Source organism: Anolis carolinensis, chromosome 4 (assembly GCF_035594765.1).
Source record: "Anolis carolinensis isolate JA03-04 chromosome 4, rAnoCar3.1.pri, whole genome shotgun sequence".
NCBI classification, from domain to species: Eukaryota; Metazoa; Chordata; class Lepidosauria; order Squamata; family Dactyloidae; genus Anolis; species Anolis carolinensis.
The window spans coordinates 152,026,560-152,053,461 of record NC_085844.1 but is presented as its reverse complement, the minus strand read 5'-3'; the positions used below and the strand labels follow the sequence as shown (position 1 = coordinate 152,053,461).

The 26,902-nt window shown below is 37.1% G+C and overlaps 1 protein-coding gene across 13 annotated transcripts in view; it reads right to left on the bottom strand.

The window, feature by feature from the left end:
* Positions 1 to 26,902, bottom strand: part of hfm1 (helicase for meiosis 1) — a 121,662-nt gene that overhangs the window by 9,472 nt on the left and 85,288 nt on the right. For 10 of the 13 annotated variants that reach the window (XM_062978012.1, XM_062978002.1, XM_062978011.1 and 7 more), the window contains 16 exons: positions 25,069 to 25,214; positions 22,739 to 22,833; positions 21,832 to 21,965; positions 18,139 to 18,186; positions 17,426 to 17,506; positions 16,286 to 16,377; positions 13,769 to 13,875; positions 12,715 to 12,762; positions 12,433 to 12,530; positions 12,201 to 12,332; positions 11,426 to 11,511; positions 7,236 to 7,319; positions 4,690 to 4,847; positions 4,505 to 4,608; positions 1,770 to 1,904; positions 164 to 259 (listed from right to left, as the gene is read on the bottom strand). In XM_062978012.1, coding sequence (XP_062834082.1) covers positions 164 to 259; positions 1,770 to 1,904; positions 4,505 to 4,608; positions 4,690 to 4,847; positions 7,236 to 7,319; positions 11,426 to 11,511; positions 12,201 to 12,332; positions 12,433 to 12,530; positions 12,715 to 12,762; positions 13,769 to 13,875; positions 16,286 to 16,377; positions 17,426 to 17,506; positions 18,139 to 18,186; positions 21,832 to 21,965; positions 22,739 to 22,833; positions 25,069 to 25,214 — 1,644 coding nt within the window. The remainder of the gene's footprint in view (positions 1 to 163; positions 260 to 1,769; positions 1,905 to 4,504; positions 4,609 to 4,689; positions 4,848 to 7,235; positions 7,320 to 11,425; positions 11,512 to 12,200; positions 12,333 to 12,432; positions 12,531 to 12,714; positions 12,763 to 13,768; positions 13,876 to 16,285; positions 16,378 to 17,425; positions 17,507 to 18,138; positions 18,187 to 21,831; positions 21,966 to 22,738; positions 22,834 to 25,068; positions 25,215 to 26,902) is intronic. The other 3 variants (XM_062978010.1, XM_062978009.1, XM_062978008.1) reach the window with 3 other exon arrangements.

Here is a 26,902-nt window from a genome sequence, read left to right as displayed (position 1 = left end):
CATACAGGATTCCTTGTGGCATACTCTTCCTAAAGGCACACATAAGTACAAAACTTCACGTGTGTAATTCTGTGATCAGAGGACAAATTGGATTATTTCTTTATTTCATTGTAAACTAGACATGTCGCATGGAAAATTCACCAGAAAAAGGAATAAAACTTACAACAGTCATGTCCACATCCATCTTTATTTTTGCAGTGATGATTGCACTTTCGATTTGCAAGCTTTCTGTTGAGGATCTCTTGTCTACCAGTACCTTCTAAAGATTTATTAAAATACAATTTAAATGTATATTATTACATGGGAGGAAGAAACTAATTTTCGGCAAAATTTAATATATGTCTAATCTGTAGTAAATCCTGTTCTCCCGGGTAAGTTGTACAGGACTTTAGCATTTGTTGATTATTTTTTCTGCTGCTTCTTCACAACAAGGAGAAAGTTCACATGTTACAGTACCCATGTGATAACTGTAGGAATTATTTGAAATCTTGAAAATGTGAAACTGTACTTATCACAGACAATTGCCTATTACCCTTTCAAATAATTACCCAACAGGGGAGTTAAACTTAGCAGTAATAAAATTACTGCAGGCTTCTGATCACTAAAAGGAACTATCCATAATCTTTGTTTGTATACACATTGAAAGTTGAATGTCAAAAACACAAGTCAGTGCATAAATATGCTATTTCTCACATATATCCTGGTGCCAGTGAAAATGCCATTGCAATGAAGTCCTTCATTATAAAGATATTTTGAAAAGCAGTCTACTCCTAAACCCAAACTATTTGCAAATAAATAACATTTTCAATTGACAGAATTTGATTAAAATCAAACAAATACAGTCAAAATTAGCCTATCACCAGGTATGATTTTCTTTTTTCATTTCTTTCCGACCTCTTTTTTATTTAAAAGAGACCAAATTTTGAATTGCCTGTTGAAAATATGGCTTTTGCCTTTCTTTCTGAATAACAGATACAATAATGCTTCCCATCTACTAACTATTCCATAATGCTTCACTTTTCTCTACATCACTTTGCCCTACACCATTTTTAACAGAACTAGTGTTGCTGGGATGAAATTAATCCGGCAGGGTGGCTGGGCTCAGCATGCTCCTGTGGACGGGAGGAGATACAGGATAAGATGACAATGTGGGTAAATAGGTGCAAATTCACTTATTTACACAGGCAAGAGAGGGAAGGTGATGGGGTGGAAAGAGGACACACCTAGGACTTCATCAAATGGATCTGGGAAAACAGGGGAAAGTGGAGGGAATCATCTTATTGTGTATAGAATCATTTTCTTTGTGAGGGATTTCAGCTTCAAAGAAGATGGAGAATTCACCTACCCCCATGAGACAGAATTGCCTCCTCTAACCTCAACCATCTGCTTAGAGGAGACCCAAGGCGCCAATCTTAAGACAGACACCACTTCTGGAATACTTTACTTTCCCTCTTAATCTCGCTATTCTAGAATCATAGAATTGGAAGAGACCACATGGACCATTTAGTCCAACCCCCTTCCATTCAGGAAAAGCACAATCAAAGTGTCCTTGATAGATGGCCATCCAGCCTCTATTTAAAAGGGACCCAAGGGCACCATTCTTAAGAATGGTTATTCCTCTAAAACGGTGGAGCCCTTGCCATTACAGGTGTCCGAACAAGCTGAAACAGCCAAAGGCAAACATCCAAAACAAATTCGTGCACAAGCCTAACATACCATTATTGTGCATACTAGCCTCACACTCAATACTTTAGAGAGCTATTGCTTGCCTTTATTGATTTTTGTTGTTGGTGAAGCCAGATAGTTATTATCTTCTAATTTCCCATGTCTGATCACCATTTGCTTTCCAAACACCTTTGGCCCCAAATAAAGGGCTTTAAATTTCTGCTGAATATCTAATCCAACTGTCATAACGGAAAAATATTTAGTTAGTTATTACATTTATTGCATTTCTTAGTAAGTTATTGCATTTTTATAATATTTATATTATAGCCCATTAATAATACATGGATTAAATGGGAAGCAGAAATGTGTTTAATCTTTTTTGTCAAGTGAATGTTATGACATTAGTGCAAAGGACATCTCAGACATGCCACTGATTCACATTATGGCAGGCATCTATTCAACAGAATTTCAGGCAATGTTGCTTCCATCAATTGCTACAGGAGTCTTTCCTTAATAATGTGGATTTGCCCCAAGATATTCTGCATACAGAGGCAGCTTCATATAATTATTTGCCTCTCCTTTTCGTGTGTACAGAAATGCACTGCCATTTTCTCTCTCATTCTAAGCAGTCACAGTGAGGCTACTGCATAAATAAATATCAATTTATGCCCTAAAGGTTGATTGGACAAACATTTTTCCTAATGTATCAAACGTTTTATCCTACTTTGCTACCTGCTGTGGACATACTTCATACTGCCTCCACAAGTCCTGCTTTGCTTGTGGTAGGGTCTGCACAATCTCTGGCTCTCATTTTTATCCTGGCCTTCTCATAAAAACCTAAAGCAGTTAATAACTGACAGCATTTAAACAGTTAAAATCACAAATTACAAATATCTAAAAATCACTGTTTATAATGATCTAAAACACCACGTTAGAAATAGCTACTAGAGTACAATAAAAGCAATACAAATGATGTCAAAAGATGTCAAACTTTTGCATGTTCCTCATATTTTACTGGAGCCACAAGCAACTGGATCTCTAACAGAAGAGTTCCACCATCAAGATGTGACTGCTAAAGAAAACCCTGTTATGAAAGATTGCCTCATGGACTAGATGACTACAGCTAGAGCTCTCCCCAGCTGAGTTTAAATTTGGAGTGGATTGATTCTGAGTAGATAGTCCGTTACTTTAGATCAGGCACATGTTTTTAGAAAATTTATTTAACACTAGCTGTGCCCGGCCACGCGTTGCTGTGGCATTGTCTGGTGATGTTGGTGAGAAATTGTTGAGGTAGTGGTGGTATTGAATGTCTGTTGTATGGTTGTCTTTATGTTTAGTATGCACACTGAAGTGGATTATATGGCAGTGTGGACTCAAGATAATCAAGTGCAAAGCAGATAATATAAGATTCTAAATGGGTTATATAGCTGTATGGAAGGGCCTTGAGTCTACACTGCCATATAATCCAGTTAAAATCTGATAATCTGTGGAAGAGGCCTAAGTGAGGCGTAACTGTGCCTGTCCCCTGGGCTGAGTAGGTTGCTAGGAGACCAAGTGGGCGGAGCTTAGCCTTCTAACTGGCAGCAATTGGATAAAAACTATTATTCCTCTCCCTGTAATTAGGATTTCATTTTTCTTTTCTTTTTGTTGTATCAACCTAGAGCCGTAAATGATGGGTTGTGTTGTTAAATGTCGAGGTTGGGGGGCCTGTAGTTTTGTTGTTTTGTCCGCTGCCCTGATGCCATCACTCTTTTATATATAGAGATATGTTCATGTCCCTCCATTGTCTAGTATAATTATAGACATTACAGTGCTCCCTCACTAATCCGCGGTTCGGGTTCCGCGGATTCGCTATATCATGGTTTTTCCCATCCGGCCCGCCCTCCCCCTCCCCCAAGGAAGCCTCACCTGACGAAGCCTCACAGGAAAGAGAGAGAGAGAGAGAGAGAGAGAGAGAGCGGGGTGGGCGGGCAGAGAGGCCTCCTCGGCTCCCTTGGTCGGCCAAAGAGGAGAGGGTCGAAGGGAGGGAGGGAGGGACACTTCCGATGGGCCTCGTGTCTGGAAGAGGAGGGCCTTCCTACCTTCCTTCCTTTCCAGGCAGGGAGGGAGGGAGGCCTACGGGAGGCACATGAGCAGAGAGGAGGCCACATGCTCCCTTCGGGCCTGGGCTTTCCTGCAAGGAGGGGCGGGGAGGGGGCGGGGCCTGGCTATCCTGCCTGTGGCGCCTGATTGGCACCCTGCTCCCACCCCCGCTCCCGGCCTCTCCTGCTCTCTCTCTCTCTCCTGCTCTCGGAGCCAAAGGCGAGTCAAGGGGCAAACAGCCATCCAGTTGCCTCACGAAACCACGGAGACCCCAGACTCAGAGCGGGAGGCTCACACGGGGCTCTGGGCGAGAAATAGGCCCCAAAGCCCACAGTAAACACTCGCGAGGTGTGTCCAGGCTGCCTCAGGAACAACAAGAAATACAGTACAGTACGTTAAAAGAGGAAAAGAGGGAGGGAGGGGGGCTATATTTATTGAAATAAATAGAGTGCCGCTACTTTGCAGTTTTTCACTTTTCGCGGGCAGGCTTGGAACCTAACCCCCGCGAAAAGTGAGGGAGCACTGTATATTAAAATATTGGAAGTGCAGTCAACATTAATTCATAGCTAGTGGTGGTGGGGAATAAACACATACACATACATGCACATAAATAATTATGCAATGCATAATAAAACTAGAATATAACTTTACTGCAAAATGAACACAAATCGCTTTAAGAACAGCATAAAGCAAGAGAGTCTGTGTTTAAGAAATTAATACAATTGGTTTTAAGACTCTGGCACATAAATGAACTCACCATATTCAGAGCTGATGAGATTTATGCTAAGCTCCTCAGACTTAATAGCTCTTCTCACTTCAACCTTTTTAGTCCATTTTCCAATTTTCAGCAAAGCAGAATCCCTACAAAGTATCAATATACTGATATTAAATGTACACCAATGTATAATTTTTAAAGTTTTTAAGTGATTCTAATACACTTACATGATCTTTTGCTTAAAAACCACCTGATTATCATCATCTCCTATTATTAAGGTTACATAGTGAGAATCTGGGGCGGTTCTCTTTGTCTGCAGCTGTTCAAAGTTGGTTAGCATGACTGTCACTAGGATTTCCGCTACTGATTCGCTGTAATTTCCCAGCTTGAAAAATAAATCACATATTAAAAAACAGCTAATTTTTCAAATATTACAGCATGCTTAGTCTGGGTTCAAACCCTGCTCATGGCATTATTGATGCGCGCAAGCTCAAATATTACATAGTATAAGAATACAAACTTTGTATATATTGGAAGTGTTCTGACATAACTCTGAACTACTGAGGCAGAAATTGGAAACAATCACTTCTATTTTAATATAACGACGTTTTATTGTTATTTGAAAACAACACTATCTTTCATTTTAATTGTGTGTAGGAAAACATTCCAAACTACAGTTTTGGATATTGTTTACCCCCTCTGAACCATATTAATCATAAACCAGAATAATGTATCCATTGTAATGAAATATTATGAAATGTTTACTATGGCCTCAGTGGAGAATGCCATATTCTTCAGTAATGATTTCTTGCCCTGTAAAACTCAAGAGAAGACCTAGAGGAGATCTATCTTGGGGTATCATTGTACCACACTTCTAGATGTTCCAGGCTAATAAATACTACTTTACTGAACTTCTGAGACTCAGAAAACCAATGCCAGAAAAACTACATGTACTTTTAAAAAGCACTGACCACTCCTCAGAGGAGAAAGGTCAATAGTTGGACCAGACTGATTAAGTTAGTGTGCTTCCAGGCAGTGCCAAAATCCATGTTTAAAAATTCCTGGGACATGACTACCGGGCCCTACACAGACCTGTTAGTCGTAGGGCTGGGACCCCCACTGTCCTCACAGCTTCCTCTGTATCTGAACAAGATGGAGGGCAGACAGGAGACATTTTTTTTAAGCACTGTTATGCGATGTACTATATATGCACATATGGGAATATCTTGTTTTGCATAACTGCAAGGATATACAGTGATGTGCATATGCACATTTTTAGGCCAGAATCAGGATATAAGCAGACCTCTTTAATACGTGTTTATCATCTGTTATTGAGAATCATTGCAGATTTCATAGAATCATAGAGTTGGAAGAGACCTCATGGGTCATCCAGTCCAACCCCCTGCCAAGAAACAGGAAAATCGCATTCAGAGCACCCCTGACAGATGGCCATCCAACCTCTGATTTAGCACTAGCGTCATTTAGCCACCCCCGCCTTTTAACCTGGTAACTTCAGCATTTTAGGGCCTGTGTAGAGGGGCCCTTACAGCCAACATTGTGGAGACAGCAACCTCTCCAGCTGCAATGCTCTGCCCAAAGTTATCAATAATAATTTTGTGCTATCAGTAAATGCAACTTCTCACCAACTTCCCTCATACACCTTTAGCGATGAAAGGACAGTGGAACAAAGAAGGGAGTTTGTGAGCCTGGAACCGGTTCACATAATGATGAACTATGCTTAGTTGTTACATCCATAGCCAGTTCATCAGAATGCCAGTGAGATGAATTGTTCATACTGAACATAAGAAAGCCAAATTTAACATTCAGCTTCAGTGACAAAAAGATTGGGTAGCCTTAGGAGTATCTGCATTACATATTCTTTACTTGCTATGTTAAAAAAGCAGCTCTAATCTGTATCTCCTTTCGGTGTGTGGCTTTCTTGAATTCTGTTACAAGGGAAAGAAATACTTTCTACAGTTTTACTTGAGGGTCTACAGAGACACAGTGAGGAAAGACAAGCCTTTCCTTTTACTATTTAAATGGGCCGAGTAAGATTGTTACCCCACAATTGATCTGTAGCTGGAGTATTAGAAATGTCTACTAAAAGTTATCTCTACCCCAGCCAGGCATTCCAAGTAGCTAGCTATTGCAGGTAACTCAGGCCCCATGTACTCATATATTATAAGATAAACTCCAGATTATCTACTTTGAACTGGATTATATGACAGTGTAAACTCATAAAATCCAGATCAAATCAGGTAATGTGAATTATCTGATTTGATAATCTAGAGAATATGGCAGTGTAGATGAGGCCTCAATGTAGGGCTGTTTCTGAATCTTTCCTTAATTCTTTTTGTTGTGTTCCTTGTATGCAGATACTACCAAACAAGAAAACAACCAAATAAGGAGACACAGGAACAAATGAAATAATAGAAGAGTAGCACAGATATACCTTTCACAAATCAACACACTTCAGGATAACTTTCCCTATTTATGATCTGAAGATTTTTCACTATGGGGTTCTTATTTCTGCAACTGCTGCTACATCTGGCTTTTATGAAACCACCACAGATACATGGATCTTTAACATCCTTGTAATAATTCAGTATTACTTATTTCAGGAGAAACAAAGCATTTAAACAGTCCTATAGAGTATAGGAAAAATCTCTAGGTCCCTGGAGAGTTTGCTTTTGCTCCCCCAACTACTCCCCATATACTTGTTCTGGGGACAAGAAAGTGGGAGGGAGGTAAAGATTTTAATCAAGAAATTTACCTGTTCTACATGGAGTTCATATTTTGGAAGATGTATTACCGATTCTTTAATCTGACTCCCAAAAGGAGGATGCCTATTCAAAATCTAAGAATTTAATTTCAGATAGAGTTCATATTAATTCAAAACATCCATTTATTTGCAAACACATTAACATGTATTACTAGGGGACAAAAATAATTTCCCTAGTATTACTGTTTTGACTGTCTCTCTAAAGTCAATCAAAATAAGCAAAATATAATCTTGGGATAATTTAAAGTCCATTAGCCTCTTACAGCCTCCCACCAACTATTATGAAATGGTTTGGCAGATGTGGTAAAAGAGTACTATAAAGTGTATTGTATCTGCTCCTACAGAAGAGAATTTTGCCCATCTTTCTGCCTATATACTCTAACAAGATGAGTTTCATTTTATAATAAAATAATAATAATAAAACTTTATTTATACCCCACCACCATCTCCCCAACGGGGACTCGGGGCGGCTCACATGGGGCCATGCCCAAGACAATACAATAGACAAAATATAAAAACAACATTTTGAAAACTTGCTGAAATCATGAATCAATGCAAATATTTTTAAAAATTGTACACTAAAGACTAGCATGACATGTTATTTTAAAATTATTTTAAGCTGTTATTAAGCTGTTTTAAGAAGGTGTACAAGATTAAAAAGAGTCATTCAGGGGATGGGGATAGGAAAGGTTAATTAGGGAACCAATTAGGGAAAACTGGTGGGGGAAGGAGGGAGAAAAAAATAACTTGGGGTCGGAAAGTGCTAGGAAAGGTGGGGTGGGGAGGATGTAGGGGGGAAAGGGGGGATGAGGGGCGTAGGGGAGGGGTTTAGTTTGGTCTTCCATCCTCTTCTTCGCAGATTTATTATAATTTGTAATCCACATTTGTTGATTTTCTGGTTGCTTTCCTCTTCTTTTATCTTGAGTCCCCTTTTTGACTTCCTTCTCCTTAGCACTTTGACCTGTAATCCTCAAACTGTTTCTAGTTGGTTTTATTTATATGTTTTCCTCTAATCTCAACAAAAAGGTTAGTTTGTCCATGTCATGGGTTTCCTCCACTTTTTCTAGCCATTGTTCCTTTGTTGGTATTTCTTGTGTTTTTCAAGTGTTTTGCAAAGGTTATTCTTGCTGCTGTGTTCATATATGTAAATAAAATATCCCCATTTGAATTAAAGTTTGTCTCTATGTCAGTTATTCCGAGTAAATAATATTCAGGTTTCATTGGGAAGGTCTTTTTCCGTATTTTTTAGGTTTCTGTGTGAATTGTTTTCCAAAATTTTGTGGTTCCATTACATGTCCACCAGGTATGATAGTAGAAGCTTATGTGACACCTACATTTCCAGCAGTTATTTTGTGAGTTTTTGTACATTATACCTAATTTCTTTGGGGTTATATACCATTTGTGAACATTTTCAACCAATTTTCTTTTAAATCCATTGCATAGGTATATTTTAATTTTTTCGTCCAGATTTGTTCCCACTTTTCCAATTTTATTGTACTGCCAATTTTTTGCCAATTTTATTGTACAATTTTGATCCCTTCTGTTTCTGTAGACCAATCTAGCAATTTGTTATAAATCTTTGTTTCTTTTTGTCGTTCTGTAGAATCTTGTCCCAAAAGTTCTCAGTTTCATTAAAACTAATTTGATTATATTTTACATACTGTTATTTTATTTGGGTGTACTGAAACCAAGACAGATTTCTGTACTTTTGTTTTATGTCTTCTTGATTTCTTAACTGGTATCCGCCATTCTTCTTTATCAAAATTTCTTTGTAGTTAGGCCATTTCAACCAGCCCAGGAGTTTTCTTTTATTTACTTCGAGAGGGGATATCCACATTGGTTTTTTTCATATATGTATTTTTTATATTTTCCCCATATTTTAGTTAACAATGATCTGATGAAATGATTCCTGATTTTTCCCCCCACTTTTCTTTTATCTTACCATAGGTACGCATGCCAGCCACGTCTCAGGTCGAAGCCTTCTAACGTCAAAATGGTTTCCTTGTTTAGTGTTGACCATTCTTTTAGCCAAGTCAACATGCAGGCCTCAAAATAAAGTTTAAAATTTGGGAGTCCAAAATCTCCCTGTTTTTTGTATCAGTCATTATTACATATTTGATTCGTGGCTTCTTGCCCTTCCAGATGAATTTTGCCAGTTTTTGTTCCATTCATTAAACACTTTAGAATTCCTAATCATCTGCAAGTTTTGAAATAAATATAACATTTTCAGTAGTATGTTCATCTTCACTACTGCCATTCTCCCCAGGAGTAATATATTTAGGTTTTTCCATTTCTGTACGTCATTGCTTATTTCCTTCCATTTCGCATTATAATTATTCTTTAGCAATTGTACATTTTCCATATTCCCATGTACTTAATTTTTGTTGTTACCATAATTCCTGTCTTGAATTGCAATACTTCCTGATTCTTTTTCATCATGTTTTTCTTCATTTCCAGCATCTCTTGATGCATTTCTTTGTTGTTGTGTTCTTCTGAGATTGTGTAAAATTCTTTTTGATGATTGTCATGTTTTTTGGATAGTTTTTGAATCTCTTTTATAATGTCTTTCATATTTATTTCATCTGTTTGTGATGGTCTTCTTATTAGTCCTTTGTTCTTTTTTATTCCTTCTCCATTTTAAATTTGGCTCCAGCCATTTTCGGTTTATCTATATATTCCTCTCATATTCAATTCTTTTAATTATTTTGTTACTTACTGTTAGGATGGTCTTTACAGGTCTTTACAGTTATCACTTGTGTTTTTTTTATAAAATGTTCCTCTTCAATTTATTTAAGTCCTTATCTGTGTGTGTCGCGCTCTTCTTCGCTTATTGTCCCTTGTTTTTGGTCTCGAAAATTATTCAGTGCCTAGTCTATGATTGCTTTTCTCAATGCCAGTCTCTCTTTCCCTCTATTCGTCACCCCACTAATTTTTCCTCTGCTTCCAATTGTGTCTCTCTTTCGATTGTTATTTCTCCACTCTGGGTCTGTCCTTTCTTGATCTTCTCCCTGTCTTCATCTCTCCCGTCACCTCCATCATTGCTGTCTCCCATTATGCTGCCGCCACTCCTATCTCTGCTGTTTGGTCCGCTGCTCTCTTCTTCTTCATCTCCGTCGTTGTCACCTTGTCCCCAGACTTGCTGCTCCACCACTATTCTCATAGTCTTCGCTGCTCTCGTTGTCTCCGTCATAGCTGTTACTGTTTTTGTTATTCTTCTAAATTATTCCCAAATTTTTTCTAAATTGACCGCTCTGTTGCATCTTTTCTCTATGGTTGGCCTCCGGTCCATCTCTCTTGGTTTTCTCCGTTTCTTTTCTGGCCAACTTCTATGGTGGCGTGCTTCTTTAAAGTCTCCTTCCTGTTTCTTCTAGATAGATTTGCCTTTCCGCCCTTCCTTGTCTCCTGTTCTTCTTCCGCCCTTCCTTCAATCTCTTCTGCTTCCTTCCCCTCATTCACCACAATTATTTATGAAGAAGGAGGGTGTAGACAAAACATTATGGTGCCAAAGTCAGTACATGACCATTTCATTTGTTTGTTTATTTCCTTGTTTGTTTGTTTTTCGATTTCTTTCTTGTTGCTGTTATCACTAACTTAGGTATTTAAGCATTTTCTGCCTTTCACTGTACCGGGTCTCGTTTTAGATATTTATCACTGATTTTCACTTTCCCCAATCAGAAATAGTCCCGTTCTGAAAAGAATTATTTTTTTTGGAAACTTACAGTCTTCTGCCACCACAATGGTGGCTTCTTCTTTGTTTCTGTTCTGTTCTTTCTTATTTAAAATGTGCCGGGCTGGCGGTTCTGACCTGCTTCCCAATTCGCAGTTCGTGACCCCTTCGGTTTTGCCAGACCCTGTTGATCGCTCCTCTTGAGGAGGGGCGATCTTGGGGGCCTTCGGTAGCCACACTGGGGATTGCATCTCTCTCTGATTCAATCCACAGGGACAGGGGAGCTTAAAGCTCTACCCAACTGCATAAATCGGTGGCTTGCTGAGGGCGCCTCAATAGGTCTGACCCGCCACCAGAAGTCCCCATGACATGTTATTTTAGAATTAAAAATGTAAAGGCTAAGTATCACAAGGCCTGGTTTAGAAAAGATTAACAAACACCACAATCCATGAATACTGTTGTAGATCGCTGACCTTAATGCAGCTACAAAATACGCAAATTGGAAAATAAATACCAATTCAATTTCTCTTGGATTCGTATCTTCAATTTTTTTAAATGATGTCAGGCCTGCATTCATCATTGCACTTGACAGCATCACACCTATTGGAAATTACACAATAACGTACATATTCAATACAAAAGAATTATATAAATTATTCACATCATCAGTTGGTGTCCATTATCAAAGTATGAAGGTTTGCTGCTATATTGCAACCTGGGCAAACTTAACACAGATGTATTGCCAAGATGTTGGCATGATGTCAGTTTGCTGTGCTTCTCTCATATTTCAATGTTGAACATGTCTGCGGGCTTCTTACTAACTCTGGTAAAACATAAAGACCACTTTTTTTAGTTCAGGGAATAACTATAATTAACAGTGGAAGTTCTATTTAATTCAGAGTAGCTTAGTTGGGAAGGTCATTATTTAAAGTAGCTCACCCTACAATGTGTTGATGGGATTGATGCCAAAGTTAGTTGTGTGTTCCTTTCCTACTTTATTCTAACAAACAATCATTTTAAATACCGCCAATGCCCAATACATCCAATGTTTAATGAATGGTTGGCTAGTCAGAATATATCTTCCCTCTGTGCTCCCCCTGCTCCCAAGTCTACTCCGAAGGGTCCCACAATTCCTCTGTGCAAATTGTGGCATATTAGAAGGAAATTTATTCTGCCAATGGTATCCATTCTGTTGGCCAATTGGATTTCATCCAAAATGCTTAAAATTTACTTATTTAAAATGTAATGTATAAGACAATTCATACTTTCCTCTGGACTGTAATACGCACCAATTTTTTCAAGCTGTATAGATACATATAATGAGTTTTCCCAAAGTCTACATTTGAAGCACTTTGCTAAAATCAAAGAATTTAATAAGACCAAAAAGTGGTATTCACGAGAAGCCAGAAATTCGGACAACCCTAGACAAGAAAAAACAAGCAAGTGCCTTTTTAAAAACTGTTTGTAGTGCAGACTATTATTAAGTAGTTTCAATGCAAGAAAATTTAAATTTAACCATACATTTTGTAAGTCGTGTACCACTTCTGAAAATCTTTCCTATATCTTGTGTCAAAGTGAAATCTTGAATGGGCAAACATCCTAGTTGTGACTGAATGAGACTGAAAAAAGAAATACCACATTGTTAACAATTTTGAAAACATCAAATTAAAAATATACTGAGGCAGAAAGAAATCCAATTTAAAGTTAAATCCAGTGATTATGGAATGGCCAGAAAACATCCTGAATGATTAATTTATTAGGATAGTTCAGCATCTTTTGTTGAAAATTGTGCAAAATGCTTACCAATTCACTTTCATTTCTCTTGTTTTTATTTTTCCTTCCATTGGATATCTGTATAGAAGAATATACCATAGTATTTTATTCACCTGGCATAGAAAGGTATTCCTAGTTCAATGTTTTAAAGCCCAACTGAAAAGGGGGACTTAGGGTACAGTCCTGTATATGTCTTCTCATAAATACAGCCCATAAGTTAAATTGGCTTTCTATGAAGTAAGTAGGTTTAGCATAGCAGACCTCGGGGTTCAGATGTGACATTTCGTTCTGTTAAAGGTGATTTATGGGCAGCAAAAATCCCTAGGAGCATTGAAAAATGTGTGATCCACCAAAGTGAATAAAGTCTTCCCATCATATGCCATGTTGTACTAGAGACTCAGTAATGCTTCTGCCATTGCTGACCATCTGGAAGTGAAAAACTGCCATGAAGTTATCAAGTACTCAGCAAGATGTACTGCTGTTGGGCTAGAGCCTGATGGACCACATGTCGTGCAATAAGTTTTAAAGTAAATGTAGGGAAGTTTTGAAAAAGCAGTGAAAAGCTCAGTTCCTCCAAAAGGGAAAAGAAGAGCTTCTACGTGGCCAGATATCTTCACCTGGATGATTCTGAAAATTGCTTCCATCAGCCAGAAAGTCTGAGTCCAGTCCTCTTTCTCCTTCTCTCTCTGCCACCTCTCCCACACTCATTTGCCACTCAGCACACATGAGGATTCTTTTTATGTTAGAGAAAAACGAAGAATCACAGGATATCGGTAACTGCTTTGTTGGGTAATTTCAGTGGTGCTCCAAGAGAAATTTCTGCACCGCTGGAGGGTGTGTGAGGGGCAGCAGCACAGACAGAGAGATGGAATTCAGCTGATTGTAATATGTGTTGGAACAAGTCATTGCCACAGTCAGACATAGGCATCTGACCACATGGAGGCTCTCCTGTGTGAATTAGTTCTAAGCAGAATAGTGTTTATGTCAATAAAGATTAAAAGCACATAAATGGTGTGGAAGACAACAATGCTTTATAATTAGTATTACATTTAATTTTAGAATAATCTGATATTTCATCTTATACCTTATAGTTGGCCTGTTCTTGTCTTTATTCAAAGTATTCAGTGTTTTTTTCTCATTTGTTCGTAACTTGATGTCTGAAAATTCACTGCAGCTGGATATCAATGCGACCTGCAATAATTTCTGTCATTAATTACAATTTCTATTACCTTAAATTTGAATAAACATTTTAATACTGTTTTAAGCACTTGTTTAACAGCAATCTGTGCATTTCCATCTACCTACAAAGGAAACCAAGCTCTGGTTTCTCTACATAGCATGTCAACATGCTGAAGTAGCCTGACAACCTCAGGGTTATTTAAACTTAGTTATTTATAGAAATCTATATCAGAAATGGTAATTGTGCATGGCCACATGTGTCTGTCAAGGCTGTGTATGCATGTCCCATCTGACCAAGCCTACTGGCAAACACACACTCACAATACATATACACACACACTTTCCAAGGAAATAATCATGGGATGCTTGCCATAGATGTGGGCGAAACGTCAGGAGAGAATACTTCTGGAACATGGCCACACAGCCTGAAAGACATACAACAACCCCAATCATGGGACACAGTTATCCCATTACATATGAATAACTTTTAAATGTCCAACATCCTCCCCATGCAGAGTTTTGGGAGGAAAGCAAAAGTGACCTGGTATTGCCTTCAGTGCTCCTGGGTGGTGAGTGGAGAGGTGGAGATTCCAACACAAGAAAATCTGAGAACCAGGTGAGATTGACAAACTGAATGGGCGGATTAAGTAGATACCTGTGACAAACTACAAGAAAGATTGGAATTCGTTTATCACCTTTGCACAACAATGAGTGTGAGGTTCATATAATTGTTTTTGTGTTTGTGTGTAGATTACCTATGGTTTGTGCATCCATGTTTATAGTCATGTTGTTGACATATTTGTCTTTTTTTTGGTTTGGTAATACATTATGATAGCCATTAGATAACGATATAATTTTAGCAGTTTATTTTATAAAACTTAAGTTTTTTGTATAAGCATTCTTTCACTGTTTTCTTTATTCTGAATGAAAATGCTCAAGGAATTAGATTAAATGTTATGGATGGCAGAGATGTCGAAAAAATACTACAGGATGTAAAATCTTATTCCCATCTCTTTTAGCCGGAACTGAAAATCTCAAGAAGCAACAATAACAAGAGATCTTAATGAGCAAAATGACCTAAGCAAGCCTGAACAGCAAGTATATTTATATTTGTAAAAATCGGCATTTTGGTTTAGTTCATATCCAAATGGCTGGCATTGCATAAATGAATCCTCTACCCTTTAAGAGATATAGATCATTGCATGGACAACCAAAACAGTAACTGATGATTTCTGCTTTCACTATAAATTATGATCACAAAACAGGATCAAGACCGGGTTTACAATGCCGGTTTCCAAGTCACAGTTCACAAGTCTTTGCTTTTTGATGTAACAGGGATGTTGGAACACATGGCCCATAGGCCCCTTCTAATTCTATGATTTGATAATTCTATGGATATTGTTTGACACTGAAAAGAATTAAGCCATGGGGATACAAAGTTAACATACTTATGGGGGATTAATGGCTCAGTCAGAAATATATACAACTGCACAAAAAAGAAAGAAAGAAAGAAAGAAAGAAAGAAAGAAAGAAAGAAAGAAAGAAAGAAAAAGTGGAGAAGGTGAGAGACAACCAGAAAAGTGTGAGAGACAACCAGAAAGCTGAAAAAATTATACCCATAACATAATTAACAATAATTATTCTTATTATTTAATTTAAAGAATGCTGCATGAGGATAGCAACTTCATATCCAGATAAATATTCTGCTGCTCAACACTTTCTCATATCTTTTTCAAACAATAGGTAAAAATTATTTATGCCACTTTCTCTCAGCCAACTGACTGGATCTCCTCAGGTGAATAGCATCAGTTCTTAATTGCAGCCTAGCTGGAATAGGTCCCTCCTACATTGCCAAAAGATCCAGATTATCTGCTTTGAACTGGATTATATGCCAGAGTAGATTCATATAATCCAGTTCAAAGTGAATAATGTGTACTATTTGCTTTGATAATCTGGATTATATGGCAGGATAGAAGGGGCCTTAGTCTTTCTCTTTTCCTAATACCTTGGACTTTGCCAGGTGATGTCTTTTCTAATTAATCATGTCATCTCATGTTATATCGTCATTTTGACATCTACTGAGAGTTCAACTTTGATTTGCTCTATATTCCATTTATTTGTCTTTTTTCATGTTTGTGGAACTGTTCTCCAACACCACATGTCAAGTAAGTTAACTTGTATAATAGAATTCAGCTTTTGATATGCTTTGGTACTATACATTATACAGACTCTTCTACTGACCTCCACAAGAATTGCACGATATTATTAACACCTTTTCCCCTCTTGCATGTGGATCTAAAGTAAGTAACCAAAACTGTATGCAATTCTGACAGAAACTGGCTTTTTGGAAAATATAAACAAATACATTAACAGAGTTTACAGTTCATACATATTAACACATCGTTTAAAATAAAGAAATTACCAGCTCAGATAAAGTCTCAGTCCCTTTAATCATGAAACAGTTTTTCATGGTGTCAAAGGCAATATAATACCAAGCCATTAATCGTCCAGTCTCTGCAGAAAATTCATATAGTTACATAAAACAGTTAGGTATAGCATTAAATTCATTGTTCTACATGATATATTTATTATATAATAGCAGACTTCCCAAAACACCATTAAACAAATTTAACAAGGAAACAAGACATTCTCTCTCTCCAACACCATGTCGCCCATGGAAAATGGAGGACCTCCGCATGACTATACCTATTACCAGCTTTGCAAAAAAGCTGTGTGATCTGCTTTCTTCTTCTGATTGGCTAGGCAGGGCTAATAAGGAAAAAACTGTGTTCAGCTGCTCTTGTCAATCATCATGCTAGCAGTCATCCTGCCCCCAGGGTGGCGGAATATTATTATAATAAAAAAGAAGTCCGAATAAACAAATCTTTTCTGAATTTAGCTGAAAATTTCAGCAGCTTGCATACTATTTTATTAATGCTTCAGAGGGGATCCTTCCCAGTTTATATTTGGTGGTTTGTATCTCTGAATCGCCAAAATTACCCAAATTCCAAAACGACTTCCAAAATTACTCACAGCCCTCCCTTGTTGCCATTGGCAGCTTTTTTTTTTTTTGGCAGTTACTCCAGTTCCACCACAGTTTTTGCCCCGGAGCTGCCTCGGAAGTACTTCCCCCACGTGTAGTGGGAGCTGGTGGGCTCGATGGCAAACCTGCTGCACAACTGGAGTTGATGCCAAAATTTGCCATGTATGAAGAGGTCATAAGAGACCAGTATGGTCTAGTGGTTTGAGTGTTAGACTAGGACTTGAATCCTAGCTTGACCATGGAAGCCTCCTAGGTGACCTTAAACAAGTAATATTTATCTCATTCTCAGGGAAAGACAATTCCAAACCTCCTCTGAACAAATCTTAACAAGAATACCCATCCATTGGAAAGGACTTGACGGCACCCCAAAAGTTCATGCTTTTAACATTGATGCACTATCGACAGAATGTTCATAATATAATATGGAAAAGTATCCCTAAAGCATCTAGAGTACAACGGCCATAGCACCAACCTTAAAAATATACACTTGTAGTACTGTATAAACATGATAATTATCACCTGTTGGCTTGAAATAGAGTTTTTCATCCATCTTGATCAAATCAAATGATGACAAATCATTCAGGTTCTTCAAACATAATTCTGTCCAATTTGAAATGATAATTTGAGAAAAATATTATATAAAAATTGAGTTATGTCATGACAGAATTCATGATCTGACTAAAATTAAACACTTTTAAGTATTAATTTGTCAGAGAAGACTTAAACATATTTAATTGTTCTGTTGAGATTAATCAGAGTTTAGAACATGCTGGTATTTTTGGATTGTGCCTTGAATAATTAACATACTATCAGCAACTTCAGAAAATTAGAAATCAGCTAGGATGTATTCAAACTTTCATGAACACCAAAATACCAGCTGACCTGGAGAACTTGTTTTCACTATTTAAAAGGATTGATGGGCTTCCATTTTATACATTCACTTGCTATGAAGAAAGTTGTAGGACTGAAATGAAATCTAGACTGACATATTTATTTCATGACAAATTATTTTTAATCTGCATAAGATGGAAAACCTATCACGCAGAGGCGAATCAGTTCTGGGTATCCTCATAATCAAGTAAGCAATTTTTGTCATTAAATAAACTTTAGGTCAACCAGTAGTGCTTCTATGCTTAAAATGTACAAGATGTGGACATATATCTTTAGCAGCACAGCTTGGAGTCTATTTAAACACATTATCTTTGTTTTCAAGAAAAGACAAAAACATCAACCTTGCAACTTTTCTTCAATTCCATTTCTGTCTAGTCCAGCTGAAAATCCTTCATTAAAAGAATAATTAAATCAGTGTGTTAATATTTAATATAATAGCTTATAGTATTTTACTACATAAGGACAGGGCAGAGGCAGAGTGCACTTAGGCCTGATCCACACTGCCTATAAAATACAGATTATCTGATTTGAACTGGATTATGTGGCAGTGTAGACTCAAGGCCCTTCCACACAGCTATATTACCCATTTATAATCTTATATTATCTGCTTTGAACTGGATCATGACTATAACAACACAACTAAACGCCCCAGAAATACAAAACTTGGCAACACAACGCAAAAGCCTTGCCTCCCGTTGTAACAACACAACCACACCACAAAACCACAATCCGGACCCACAAAACCACAACAATGTATTGTGACTATAACAACACAACTAAACCGGATGGCCATCTGTCTGAGGGGTTTGGGTGGGGTCTTCTCATGACAAAAAGAAGAAGAAGAAGAACGGACCAGCATACAATTTTCTGAGGACATTTAAATGACTAATTGGTCTCTAATTAGCAGAGCAATTAATCAACGTATATAAACATATTCAAGACTTATATCTATCATTATTCAGATAAATTGAAGCTTGTCCAGAATCAGTAGTAAGAAAGGCCCATGGTCATTCAAACTTCCAATCTATGTTAATGATGATATTTGCTTTCCAAACATTCAGTATGGTTATGAAGTCTTCAAGAACTCTTATCACATTTTGTCTTACTGCTATTATTTTGGGAATAAGACCTTAGCAGACCCTGGAATTTCTCCAATAATGTTTCCTTGAAGGGACCACTTTGTTAGGGAAACTGTAATTTCAAATACCTGGATGACTGTGTATTCTTTGGATAGTAAACTAGCCACAGGTACCCCAAGATCAGAAAAGAGTTAATGTCAGAATTTTCCAAGATCCAGCTTTGATTACCTAATTATCATAGAAAAGCCCCAGACATAATATAAAATAGCCTGAGCTTGGAAAGATCAGCAAGAGAAGCCTTGACGTCCAGTGAGAGAAGCTTTGGACTCAAACTGCTCATATAGGAAGACTAAACTTTATAACAGAATGAAGAGACAAACAATATTTCTCCTACATTATTGGAAATCTATGTTATATTAGACTGCTGATCAGCTAAGAGATTAGATCTGTCTAAAACATAGCCAGTTACAAGTTACTCACTGTCCTTAGAGCCAAATGAATTGTTGCTTGCTCCATATCAACCTGCACTAGCACCCAAAATTGGGCAGAAAAGAACTAGAGGGATCTCAGGAAGGAGAGATTCCTACTATAGTTCTTCAACTGTCCTTTTTTTGTCAACATACAAAGGCTAATGAGATCTACAATCATACACTGCTCATTGATGAGCCAATGCAACAAAAGTTCATGGTGCAGGGTGGAAATAGAGGCACAGAAAAGCATGTATACTAGTTTTCCTAATTTAGAATGCCTTCAGCACCTGCCATCTCTCCACTTCTTTTGCATCCCAATAGTGAAATTGCTTTCTTTTCCTACTAAATAAGAAAATTAGAAAAAAGTGAATGTATTGACATTGGTCTTTGCCCTGCTGATCTATTAGATAGAACAAATATATGCCTTGATTTGGGGTGGGGGGTGGGGGACAAGACTAATTGTTGTAAACATACTCCCATTTACCAATACAATGGTTTTGAATGTACCTTTAAAAAAATCAAAGTCAGTGTGAAAACAGATGTAGAGAAAGGTGCTAAATGTCCTAACTGTAATCATTTAAGGGCATTTCAGCAAAATACTCATTCCGTTTACCACTTCTTTCCTTTGTTTCACAGCTCTGAAAAGCAGCTGTTCCATGTACAGAGAGATCCTACTGTGCCGAACACCCTGGAATGCCTTGTGCTGTGGTGTTGACAGCAAGAAGGATCAGTGCAGAAGCAGAAACTCTGCCTTTGGGGAGGAAAATAGATCCTTTTTCTCTTGATATGAAATGCTTTTTCTGAATGTTAATGCTGTCATTTGATCCTCTATGAAAGCAAGTCTATTTAACATAAAACCTCAGAAATACCTGACAATATTCAATGCAATAGAGCTGCATTTCTATCAACAGCAGGTGTACAACTTAATATTGACTACAGAAGGAAATATTTGGGCAGTATTGCATTCCAGTGTGCTTTTGACACTTCTATATTGTGAGACATCAATACTGAAAAACCTTACTAATGAAGAAAATACAGCAAGGGCAATTTCTGTAAACCAGGGGTTCTCAAACTTTTTCAACCGCGGAGCCCTTTTTAAAGCAAAGGTTTCTTGTGGAGCACCAGGAAATATGTATATATTATATAATATATGATGTATATAACAACAACAACAACAACAACAACAACAACAACAACAACTTTATTCTTGTATCCCGCCCCATCTCCGCAAAGGGACTCGGGGAGGCTTACATGGGGACCAAGCCCCATATATATATGTATATATCTGGCATGGGCAAACTTTTTAACATACTGTGTGTTAAAATTTGACAGATGGGCTGGACCAGTGGCAGATGGATGGAGAATGTTTGTGTAAACTAATTGGAAAAAACATGAACAAATTCCCATGCATACTGCACATTCGTTTGTAGTGTAAAAAAAAAGGAAAGAGAAAAAATACAATACCCTGTTTCCCCTAAAATAAGACATCCCCAGAAAATAGGACTTAGTAGAGGTTTTGCTGAATTGCTAAATATAAGGCCTCCCCCGAAAGTAAGACCTAGCAAAGTTTTTGTTTGGAAGCATGCCCGCCAAACAGAACACTAGCTCATGTAGGATCGGTAAATGTACGTACCATAGTGTTGTACATGGAAATAATGGTAGTAACAAGAAATTCTTGATAGGATTCACAGTTTATCTGGTTATGCTGGTTTGTGATGACAACTACTGTACAGTATATAATAAATGTTCATTTTTTTGTTGAACAATAAATGTGAATTCTTCTTCATGGAAAAATAAGACATCCCCTAAAAATAAGACCTAGAGCATCTTTGGGAGCAAAAAGTAATATAAGACACTGTCCTATTTTCGGGGAAACACGGTATTTAAAATTAAGAGCAATTTTAACCAACATAAACTTAGCAGTATTTCAGTGGAAGATCCAAGGGGTCATCCAGTCCAACTCCCTTCTTCTATGCAGGAAAAGCACAATTAACACAACCACAACAGATGTCCACCCAGCCTTTGTAATAATAATAATAATAATAATAATAATAATAATAATAATAATAGGAGCAACCCCAGGTGCCATCCAGTTCAACTTCCTTCAACCATGCAGGAAAAGCATAAAGCACCCCCTGAAAAAACAGCTTTTTGTGGCAAGGGAAGCAGGGGTGGGAGCAGGAAGAAGGGAATGATTGGAGGGGGAGGAGGGAAGCCCGGAACCCCTTAGTATGTTTCATGGAGCCTCAAGGGCTCACGGAGCACACTTACGAGAACCTCTGCTGTAAACATATGACAAAGAGAAGTGCTATGAATCTAAAAATTCCCAATAGAAGAATTTTTAGGAATTTAAAAGGCTGAAATCTCTACAGAAAAAGAACCCCGCTACTCTTGCTTGTAATTTCTGAATATTGCTATAATTGTCAAAGAAGTGGGTAGTTTATTTTAATCTTCTATAATTCAGAAATTTTAAGAATAAACAAACCATAATAAGCTGGATTTTTCAAAGCTCTGATGTAAAGGAAGGTCGATCGTATCCATTCTAAAGCGATGTTCACATCAGTTATGGTATGCAGCACTACTTCAGCATTTAAGTGTTCAATAAGATGCATGTGCAAGCTAAGGAAACAAAAAAACAAATAATTGTATATAAAAATCTCCAAGCAGTAATCAATGGTATCCTCAGAATAAGATGACTAGAGACAACTGAACTGGAAAGAAGATGGCGGGCGGGGGGGGGGGGGGGGGGTGTTCAAATTCACCACATCCAGCTTCATATCTGGCCACTAGCATAGTCCCTAGTTCCCAGAATCCATCTGCACTTTTATGTGAATACACTGATTGTAAATTTAGACTTGGATTTTTAAAATATGGATTTGTTTGTGTGTTACATAAATTGCACAAAATTCCAAAAGAAATTCAGACACATTCATGATAAGATCTTTCAATGTTTTAATTTGTAATCAGAAGCAGCCACAAAAGTCTCTGAGTTGGATTAGAGAATAACTGTGCTGGAGAAGGGAGAAAGTTCTTTGTTTTGGTTAAAAAGATGTAATAATTTGTATCTATTTTCCTGTTTTAATTCTTTCAAATTAATCACTGCTGTACTGTATAAAGTAATACACTTGAAATTTAGAACCATGGAACTACATGAAAGATTATAACACAAACTTATTTCTGTTCTGCTCAGACTATTACTGCAAGTGTTCAGAGAAAACACTGCTATGGATTATTGTTTGTCTAGCTGATTAGTATTCTCCTACATGCTGGGAAGATAAAGATTTTCCAACCTTCACTTTCCCCACAGGCCTATCTTCATGATCCAGGAGATAAATTTCTTCTCAATAAGCAAACATGTTACGGACAGCATAAAGAAAAATGGCTTAGGTTACCTGCTTTCTATTGTATCGGCACCATTTAACATCTGAACATATTTATCTCTTGTACTTAGCCTTGTCATGATAACTGCTGTAGCTGTTGTATCAAACTGAAAAAAATTACATACATATGTATAAAGAGGTACACTTTAAAACAGGTAGCAAGTGACTACATTTATGCTGAGCTATCCTCATCTGCTGTTCTCTTATTTTGATACAGTACACAAAAAACAAGGAAGTTTGACTATGGACACGTCACATTGTCTCAGCCTCAGGGGAGGCAAAGGCAACCTGCTTCTGAACAACTCTTTAAAAGATAATCCTATGATGGGTTCATTTTAGGGTCACCATAAGTTGGAAACAACTTGAAGGCACAAAACAACCAAAACAAAAAACAATAGCAATTAGATTAAGTGTTATAATTAAAGAACACTTTAAAACATTAAACATGTATATATATGATATTGATTTGGTTTATGTTTCTTTGAAAGCAAGGTATAAAATTTTCTCAGTAAATTATTTTAAAAAATCATCAACAGTAATAATTATAGTGTGTCTAACTTCAGGTATTGTGAAATGAAAATTGAACAGATGTATTGAATTTAACAGCCTCAGGAATAATATAAAGCCTAATAAAGGATGGATCTCATAGATACTTGCTTGGGACAAAGCTGCCTTGAACATGGAGCTTACTTTTGAATTGACAGGTATGAACTGTAGTTTAAGGTTGTATGAATATAAACAAAACCCTTTATATTGGGAAGTAATATTATGTGGGGGAATCTATCTGAACTGACTAATATTAATGGTAACCCATTACTGATGAAGACCAGAAAAAAATGATTTTTTTTAAATGGATGGGACGAAGGGAGAAAGAGGAAACTGTATTACTGCAGTAAAAATGTTAAATTTATCATGGTTTATAACTATTGGAAATGACAACCTTCTTCAAGCCTTCCCTAGTAATGTTCATCTATGATCATGTTGCTTACTGTTTCCTGTATGTATGTTCTGGGTATGCAGTTTCCTTTACTCTATGGTTTTTGAGAAGTTATAAAAGGGGCTGCAGGCCACATGCACGCTCTCTCTCTCTCTCTCTCTCTCTCTCTCTCTCTCTCTCTCTCTCTCTCTCTCTGACTATGTGACCTGTTGATAGCTGTTTTGTTATAAAGAGATGTTCTGGCTGGATGGCACAGATAATTATCTCATACATATCTAAAACTGGACTGATAAGTTTTGTACCTGTGTGTGCTGAACACATGAAGATTACAAGTAAACCAAATATGTTATTTTTATCAAAATCTACTTCATTTTTGTCTCTTGAGTGCATGATATAAAACAAGTTTTTTTAAAATGGGAGAGTATATATTTTTGGGCACTGAAAAACACTTCTAAAGCTCTGCTGTTTTTATGCACTGATAAAATCTCAATTTTCCTAACAGATTAGAGATAACAGGTTAGTCAGTCTAACAACTGAAACCATTACCTTGCATAATTATAACTAGTTGTATACCATAAGAGAAGATTATACTGTAAACAGTTTTTAGCACTTTTCTGAAAGATCATGCTTTTTTATAAAAAGGTATGATCCCCAACAGGTATTTTCCAAAAGGTTATGAATGCCATTTTCCAAAAATAACAGTTGTATACATGGCTCAACATGGCAAGAAATGAGAGGTTTCCTCTGACATCCAACAGGGAAATTCTACATGCAACCTTGAAAAGCATAGGTATATAGCGTAAAAAAAACAACAACTTAATATCGATAATTTCACAAAGATCACTAAACACCTTGAAAATGATTGTGCTTAGCCAATTTCCTATATCTATGCCTTAGCATTTCACGATGCAAGGTATGTGACTTTCATAGCTCTTTCCATCTGAAGCTGTTTCTAGTCTTCTCATAAAAATGGGCTCAGGGCCTTATTTAAACATAGATGAAATCTGTTTCTTGCGGATATATAAAAAGAAAGCAAACAAGACTTCTAAAATATGCACTGTGGATGAATGTTTTCAAATGTTGAAGATTTGGATAATTCAGATACTACTGTGATTAAAGTTTTTGGCCTTTCAACGAGAGCATTCCTAGTTTTTCCTATAGAATTTTCTAAAACAATTTCATTCAGCTTGGAAATTCAAGCCTGTGGTATTAACTTCACAGGCTTTCTAATGAATAGTACTGTATTAATTATTCAGAAATAGTTCTACTGTGCAAATAAAAACTTTGTAAACAAATATAAATAAAGAATTTTTAAGTAAATAGTTTTGTATCTTTGCCCCAGTTCTAAGTACATAAAAATTGTAAATACTTTCATTTTTAAATTGTTTTTCAAAAAACAACTTACTTGAGGTCTTCCTGCTCTTCCAATCATTTGCAAAATATCAGTTTCACTGTACTCCTGAAACATTCCTCCAGCATAATGCATTGTTGATTTTATAATTACCAGGTGTGCTGGTAAATTCACTCCCATAGCAAGGGTGCTGGTAGTAACTGGAAGCATTTAAACAGATCAGCTAAAGAAAAATTGTTTTGAAAGGCACAAACAAAAACTATACTGAATGTGCTCCCTTCCCATGGATGGGAAAAATAGAATTTAAACTCTGGCTGTCACACTTCCTGTAAGATTCCATCATGTCCGTTTTATAGCATAAACTTACTTAAAATATCATGTTCAGGTGGTCCCCAAGTTACAAACATCAAACTGACAAATGTAGTTAAGAACAGTGGTGAGGCAACAGGAAGTGAGAGAAATCTACCCTTAGGAAAGGAAATTCACTCCTGGAAGAGTTATCATGGGGAAAACAGGTCTTCACTGAAGCTTTATCACCAGTGTTTCCACAACAAGCCATTTTTTTTTCAAAATCCAATTATCTGAGGGACAGAAAGTGAGGTGACATAATCTGAACAGGAGCAAAGACAGGAAACAAACCACCACAGGGGTGTAAACTCTTCCATATGCCACCCAAACACATGCAACATACACACACACATACTTACACACACACACACATATGGCTAGGGTTACACTTAAAAATGTACCTGTTCTGACTAATGAACAAATTCAATTTAAGAACAAAAAGAACCTATCTTGTTTGTAACTAGGAAACTGCATGTATAGTTCTAGATGTTACATATCTACAAAATATTGTAGAACTTGAAAATGTGCCCCATTAGGCAACCAAAAACCCGAAAAAGAATGACCATTCTACAAGGACACATGACAATGTTGAAACTTCTTAATTTAGACAAAAAGGAAAACATCTGGAGATAAATGTGTCGCAGAATTAGCAATTTAAATGTGATATGAAGAAAATTGGTAGAGGGAAATAACATGAGACCAGGAAATGTCAAAAAAGGGGGATGGATTGGTTATTCTGGACTGGCACTACAGCCTCACATGATTTAAAAGGAGACACCCAAAGTTTAGTCCCCTCAATATTCATTTTAATCCATTCCCTAAGTTTCCTCTTTGCCTGTAAACTACTGTGATTAGGATGAGTCTTGATCCACACAAAATATTAAGCAGCTTGTCTTCCAATACCAGTTACTGGTATTGTCATCATGTTTTTTTGTGAATAGGTTAGCTGCTGGAGGAAAGATACTGCACAATATAACTATTTGGTGTTATCCAGCAGGATTTTCATATGTTCTCGCATTCACAAAAATGTCTGTGTCTCAGAGGCAGAAACCCTCCTTTGGAACTGACTCCCCATAAAGGATGGGACATTATTTGCAAATACACTGTTCCCTCACTTATCGCTGGGGTTAGGTTCCAGGACCACCCGCAATAAGTAAAAATCCGTGAAGTAGGGACACTATATTAATTTTAATATTTATACATTATTTTAGTATACTATAAACACTATTTTAAGTCTTTATCCACCAATTGTGTATTGATAAATTGCCTCCTTCTCCTCCTGTTGTTGCTTGGGCTTCTTTTCTCTCCCTTTGGCTTCTCCTTCCTCCCTCCCTTAGGCTGTAAATTGTAATTTTTTATGATTTATAATAGTCTTTTAGAGTTTATTGAAAAACCGCAAAACAGTGAATCAGCAAAAAGTGAACTGCAAAGTAGTGAAGGAACACTGTATCTAACAAAAAATAAGATTGAGGGAGAGGATCATCCAGCTCTGTTGATGCTCCAAAATCAAACAGTAAGGCTGAGATCCCATGGAATACTG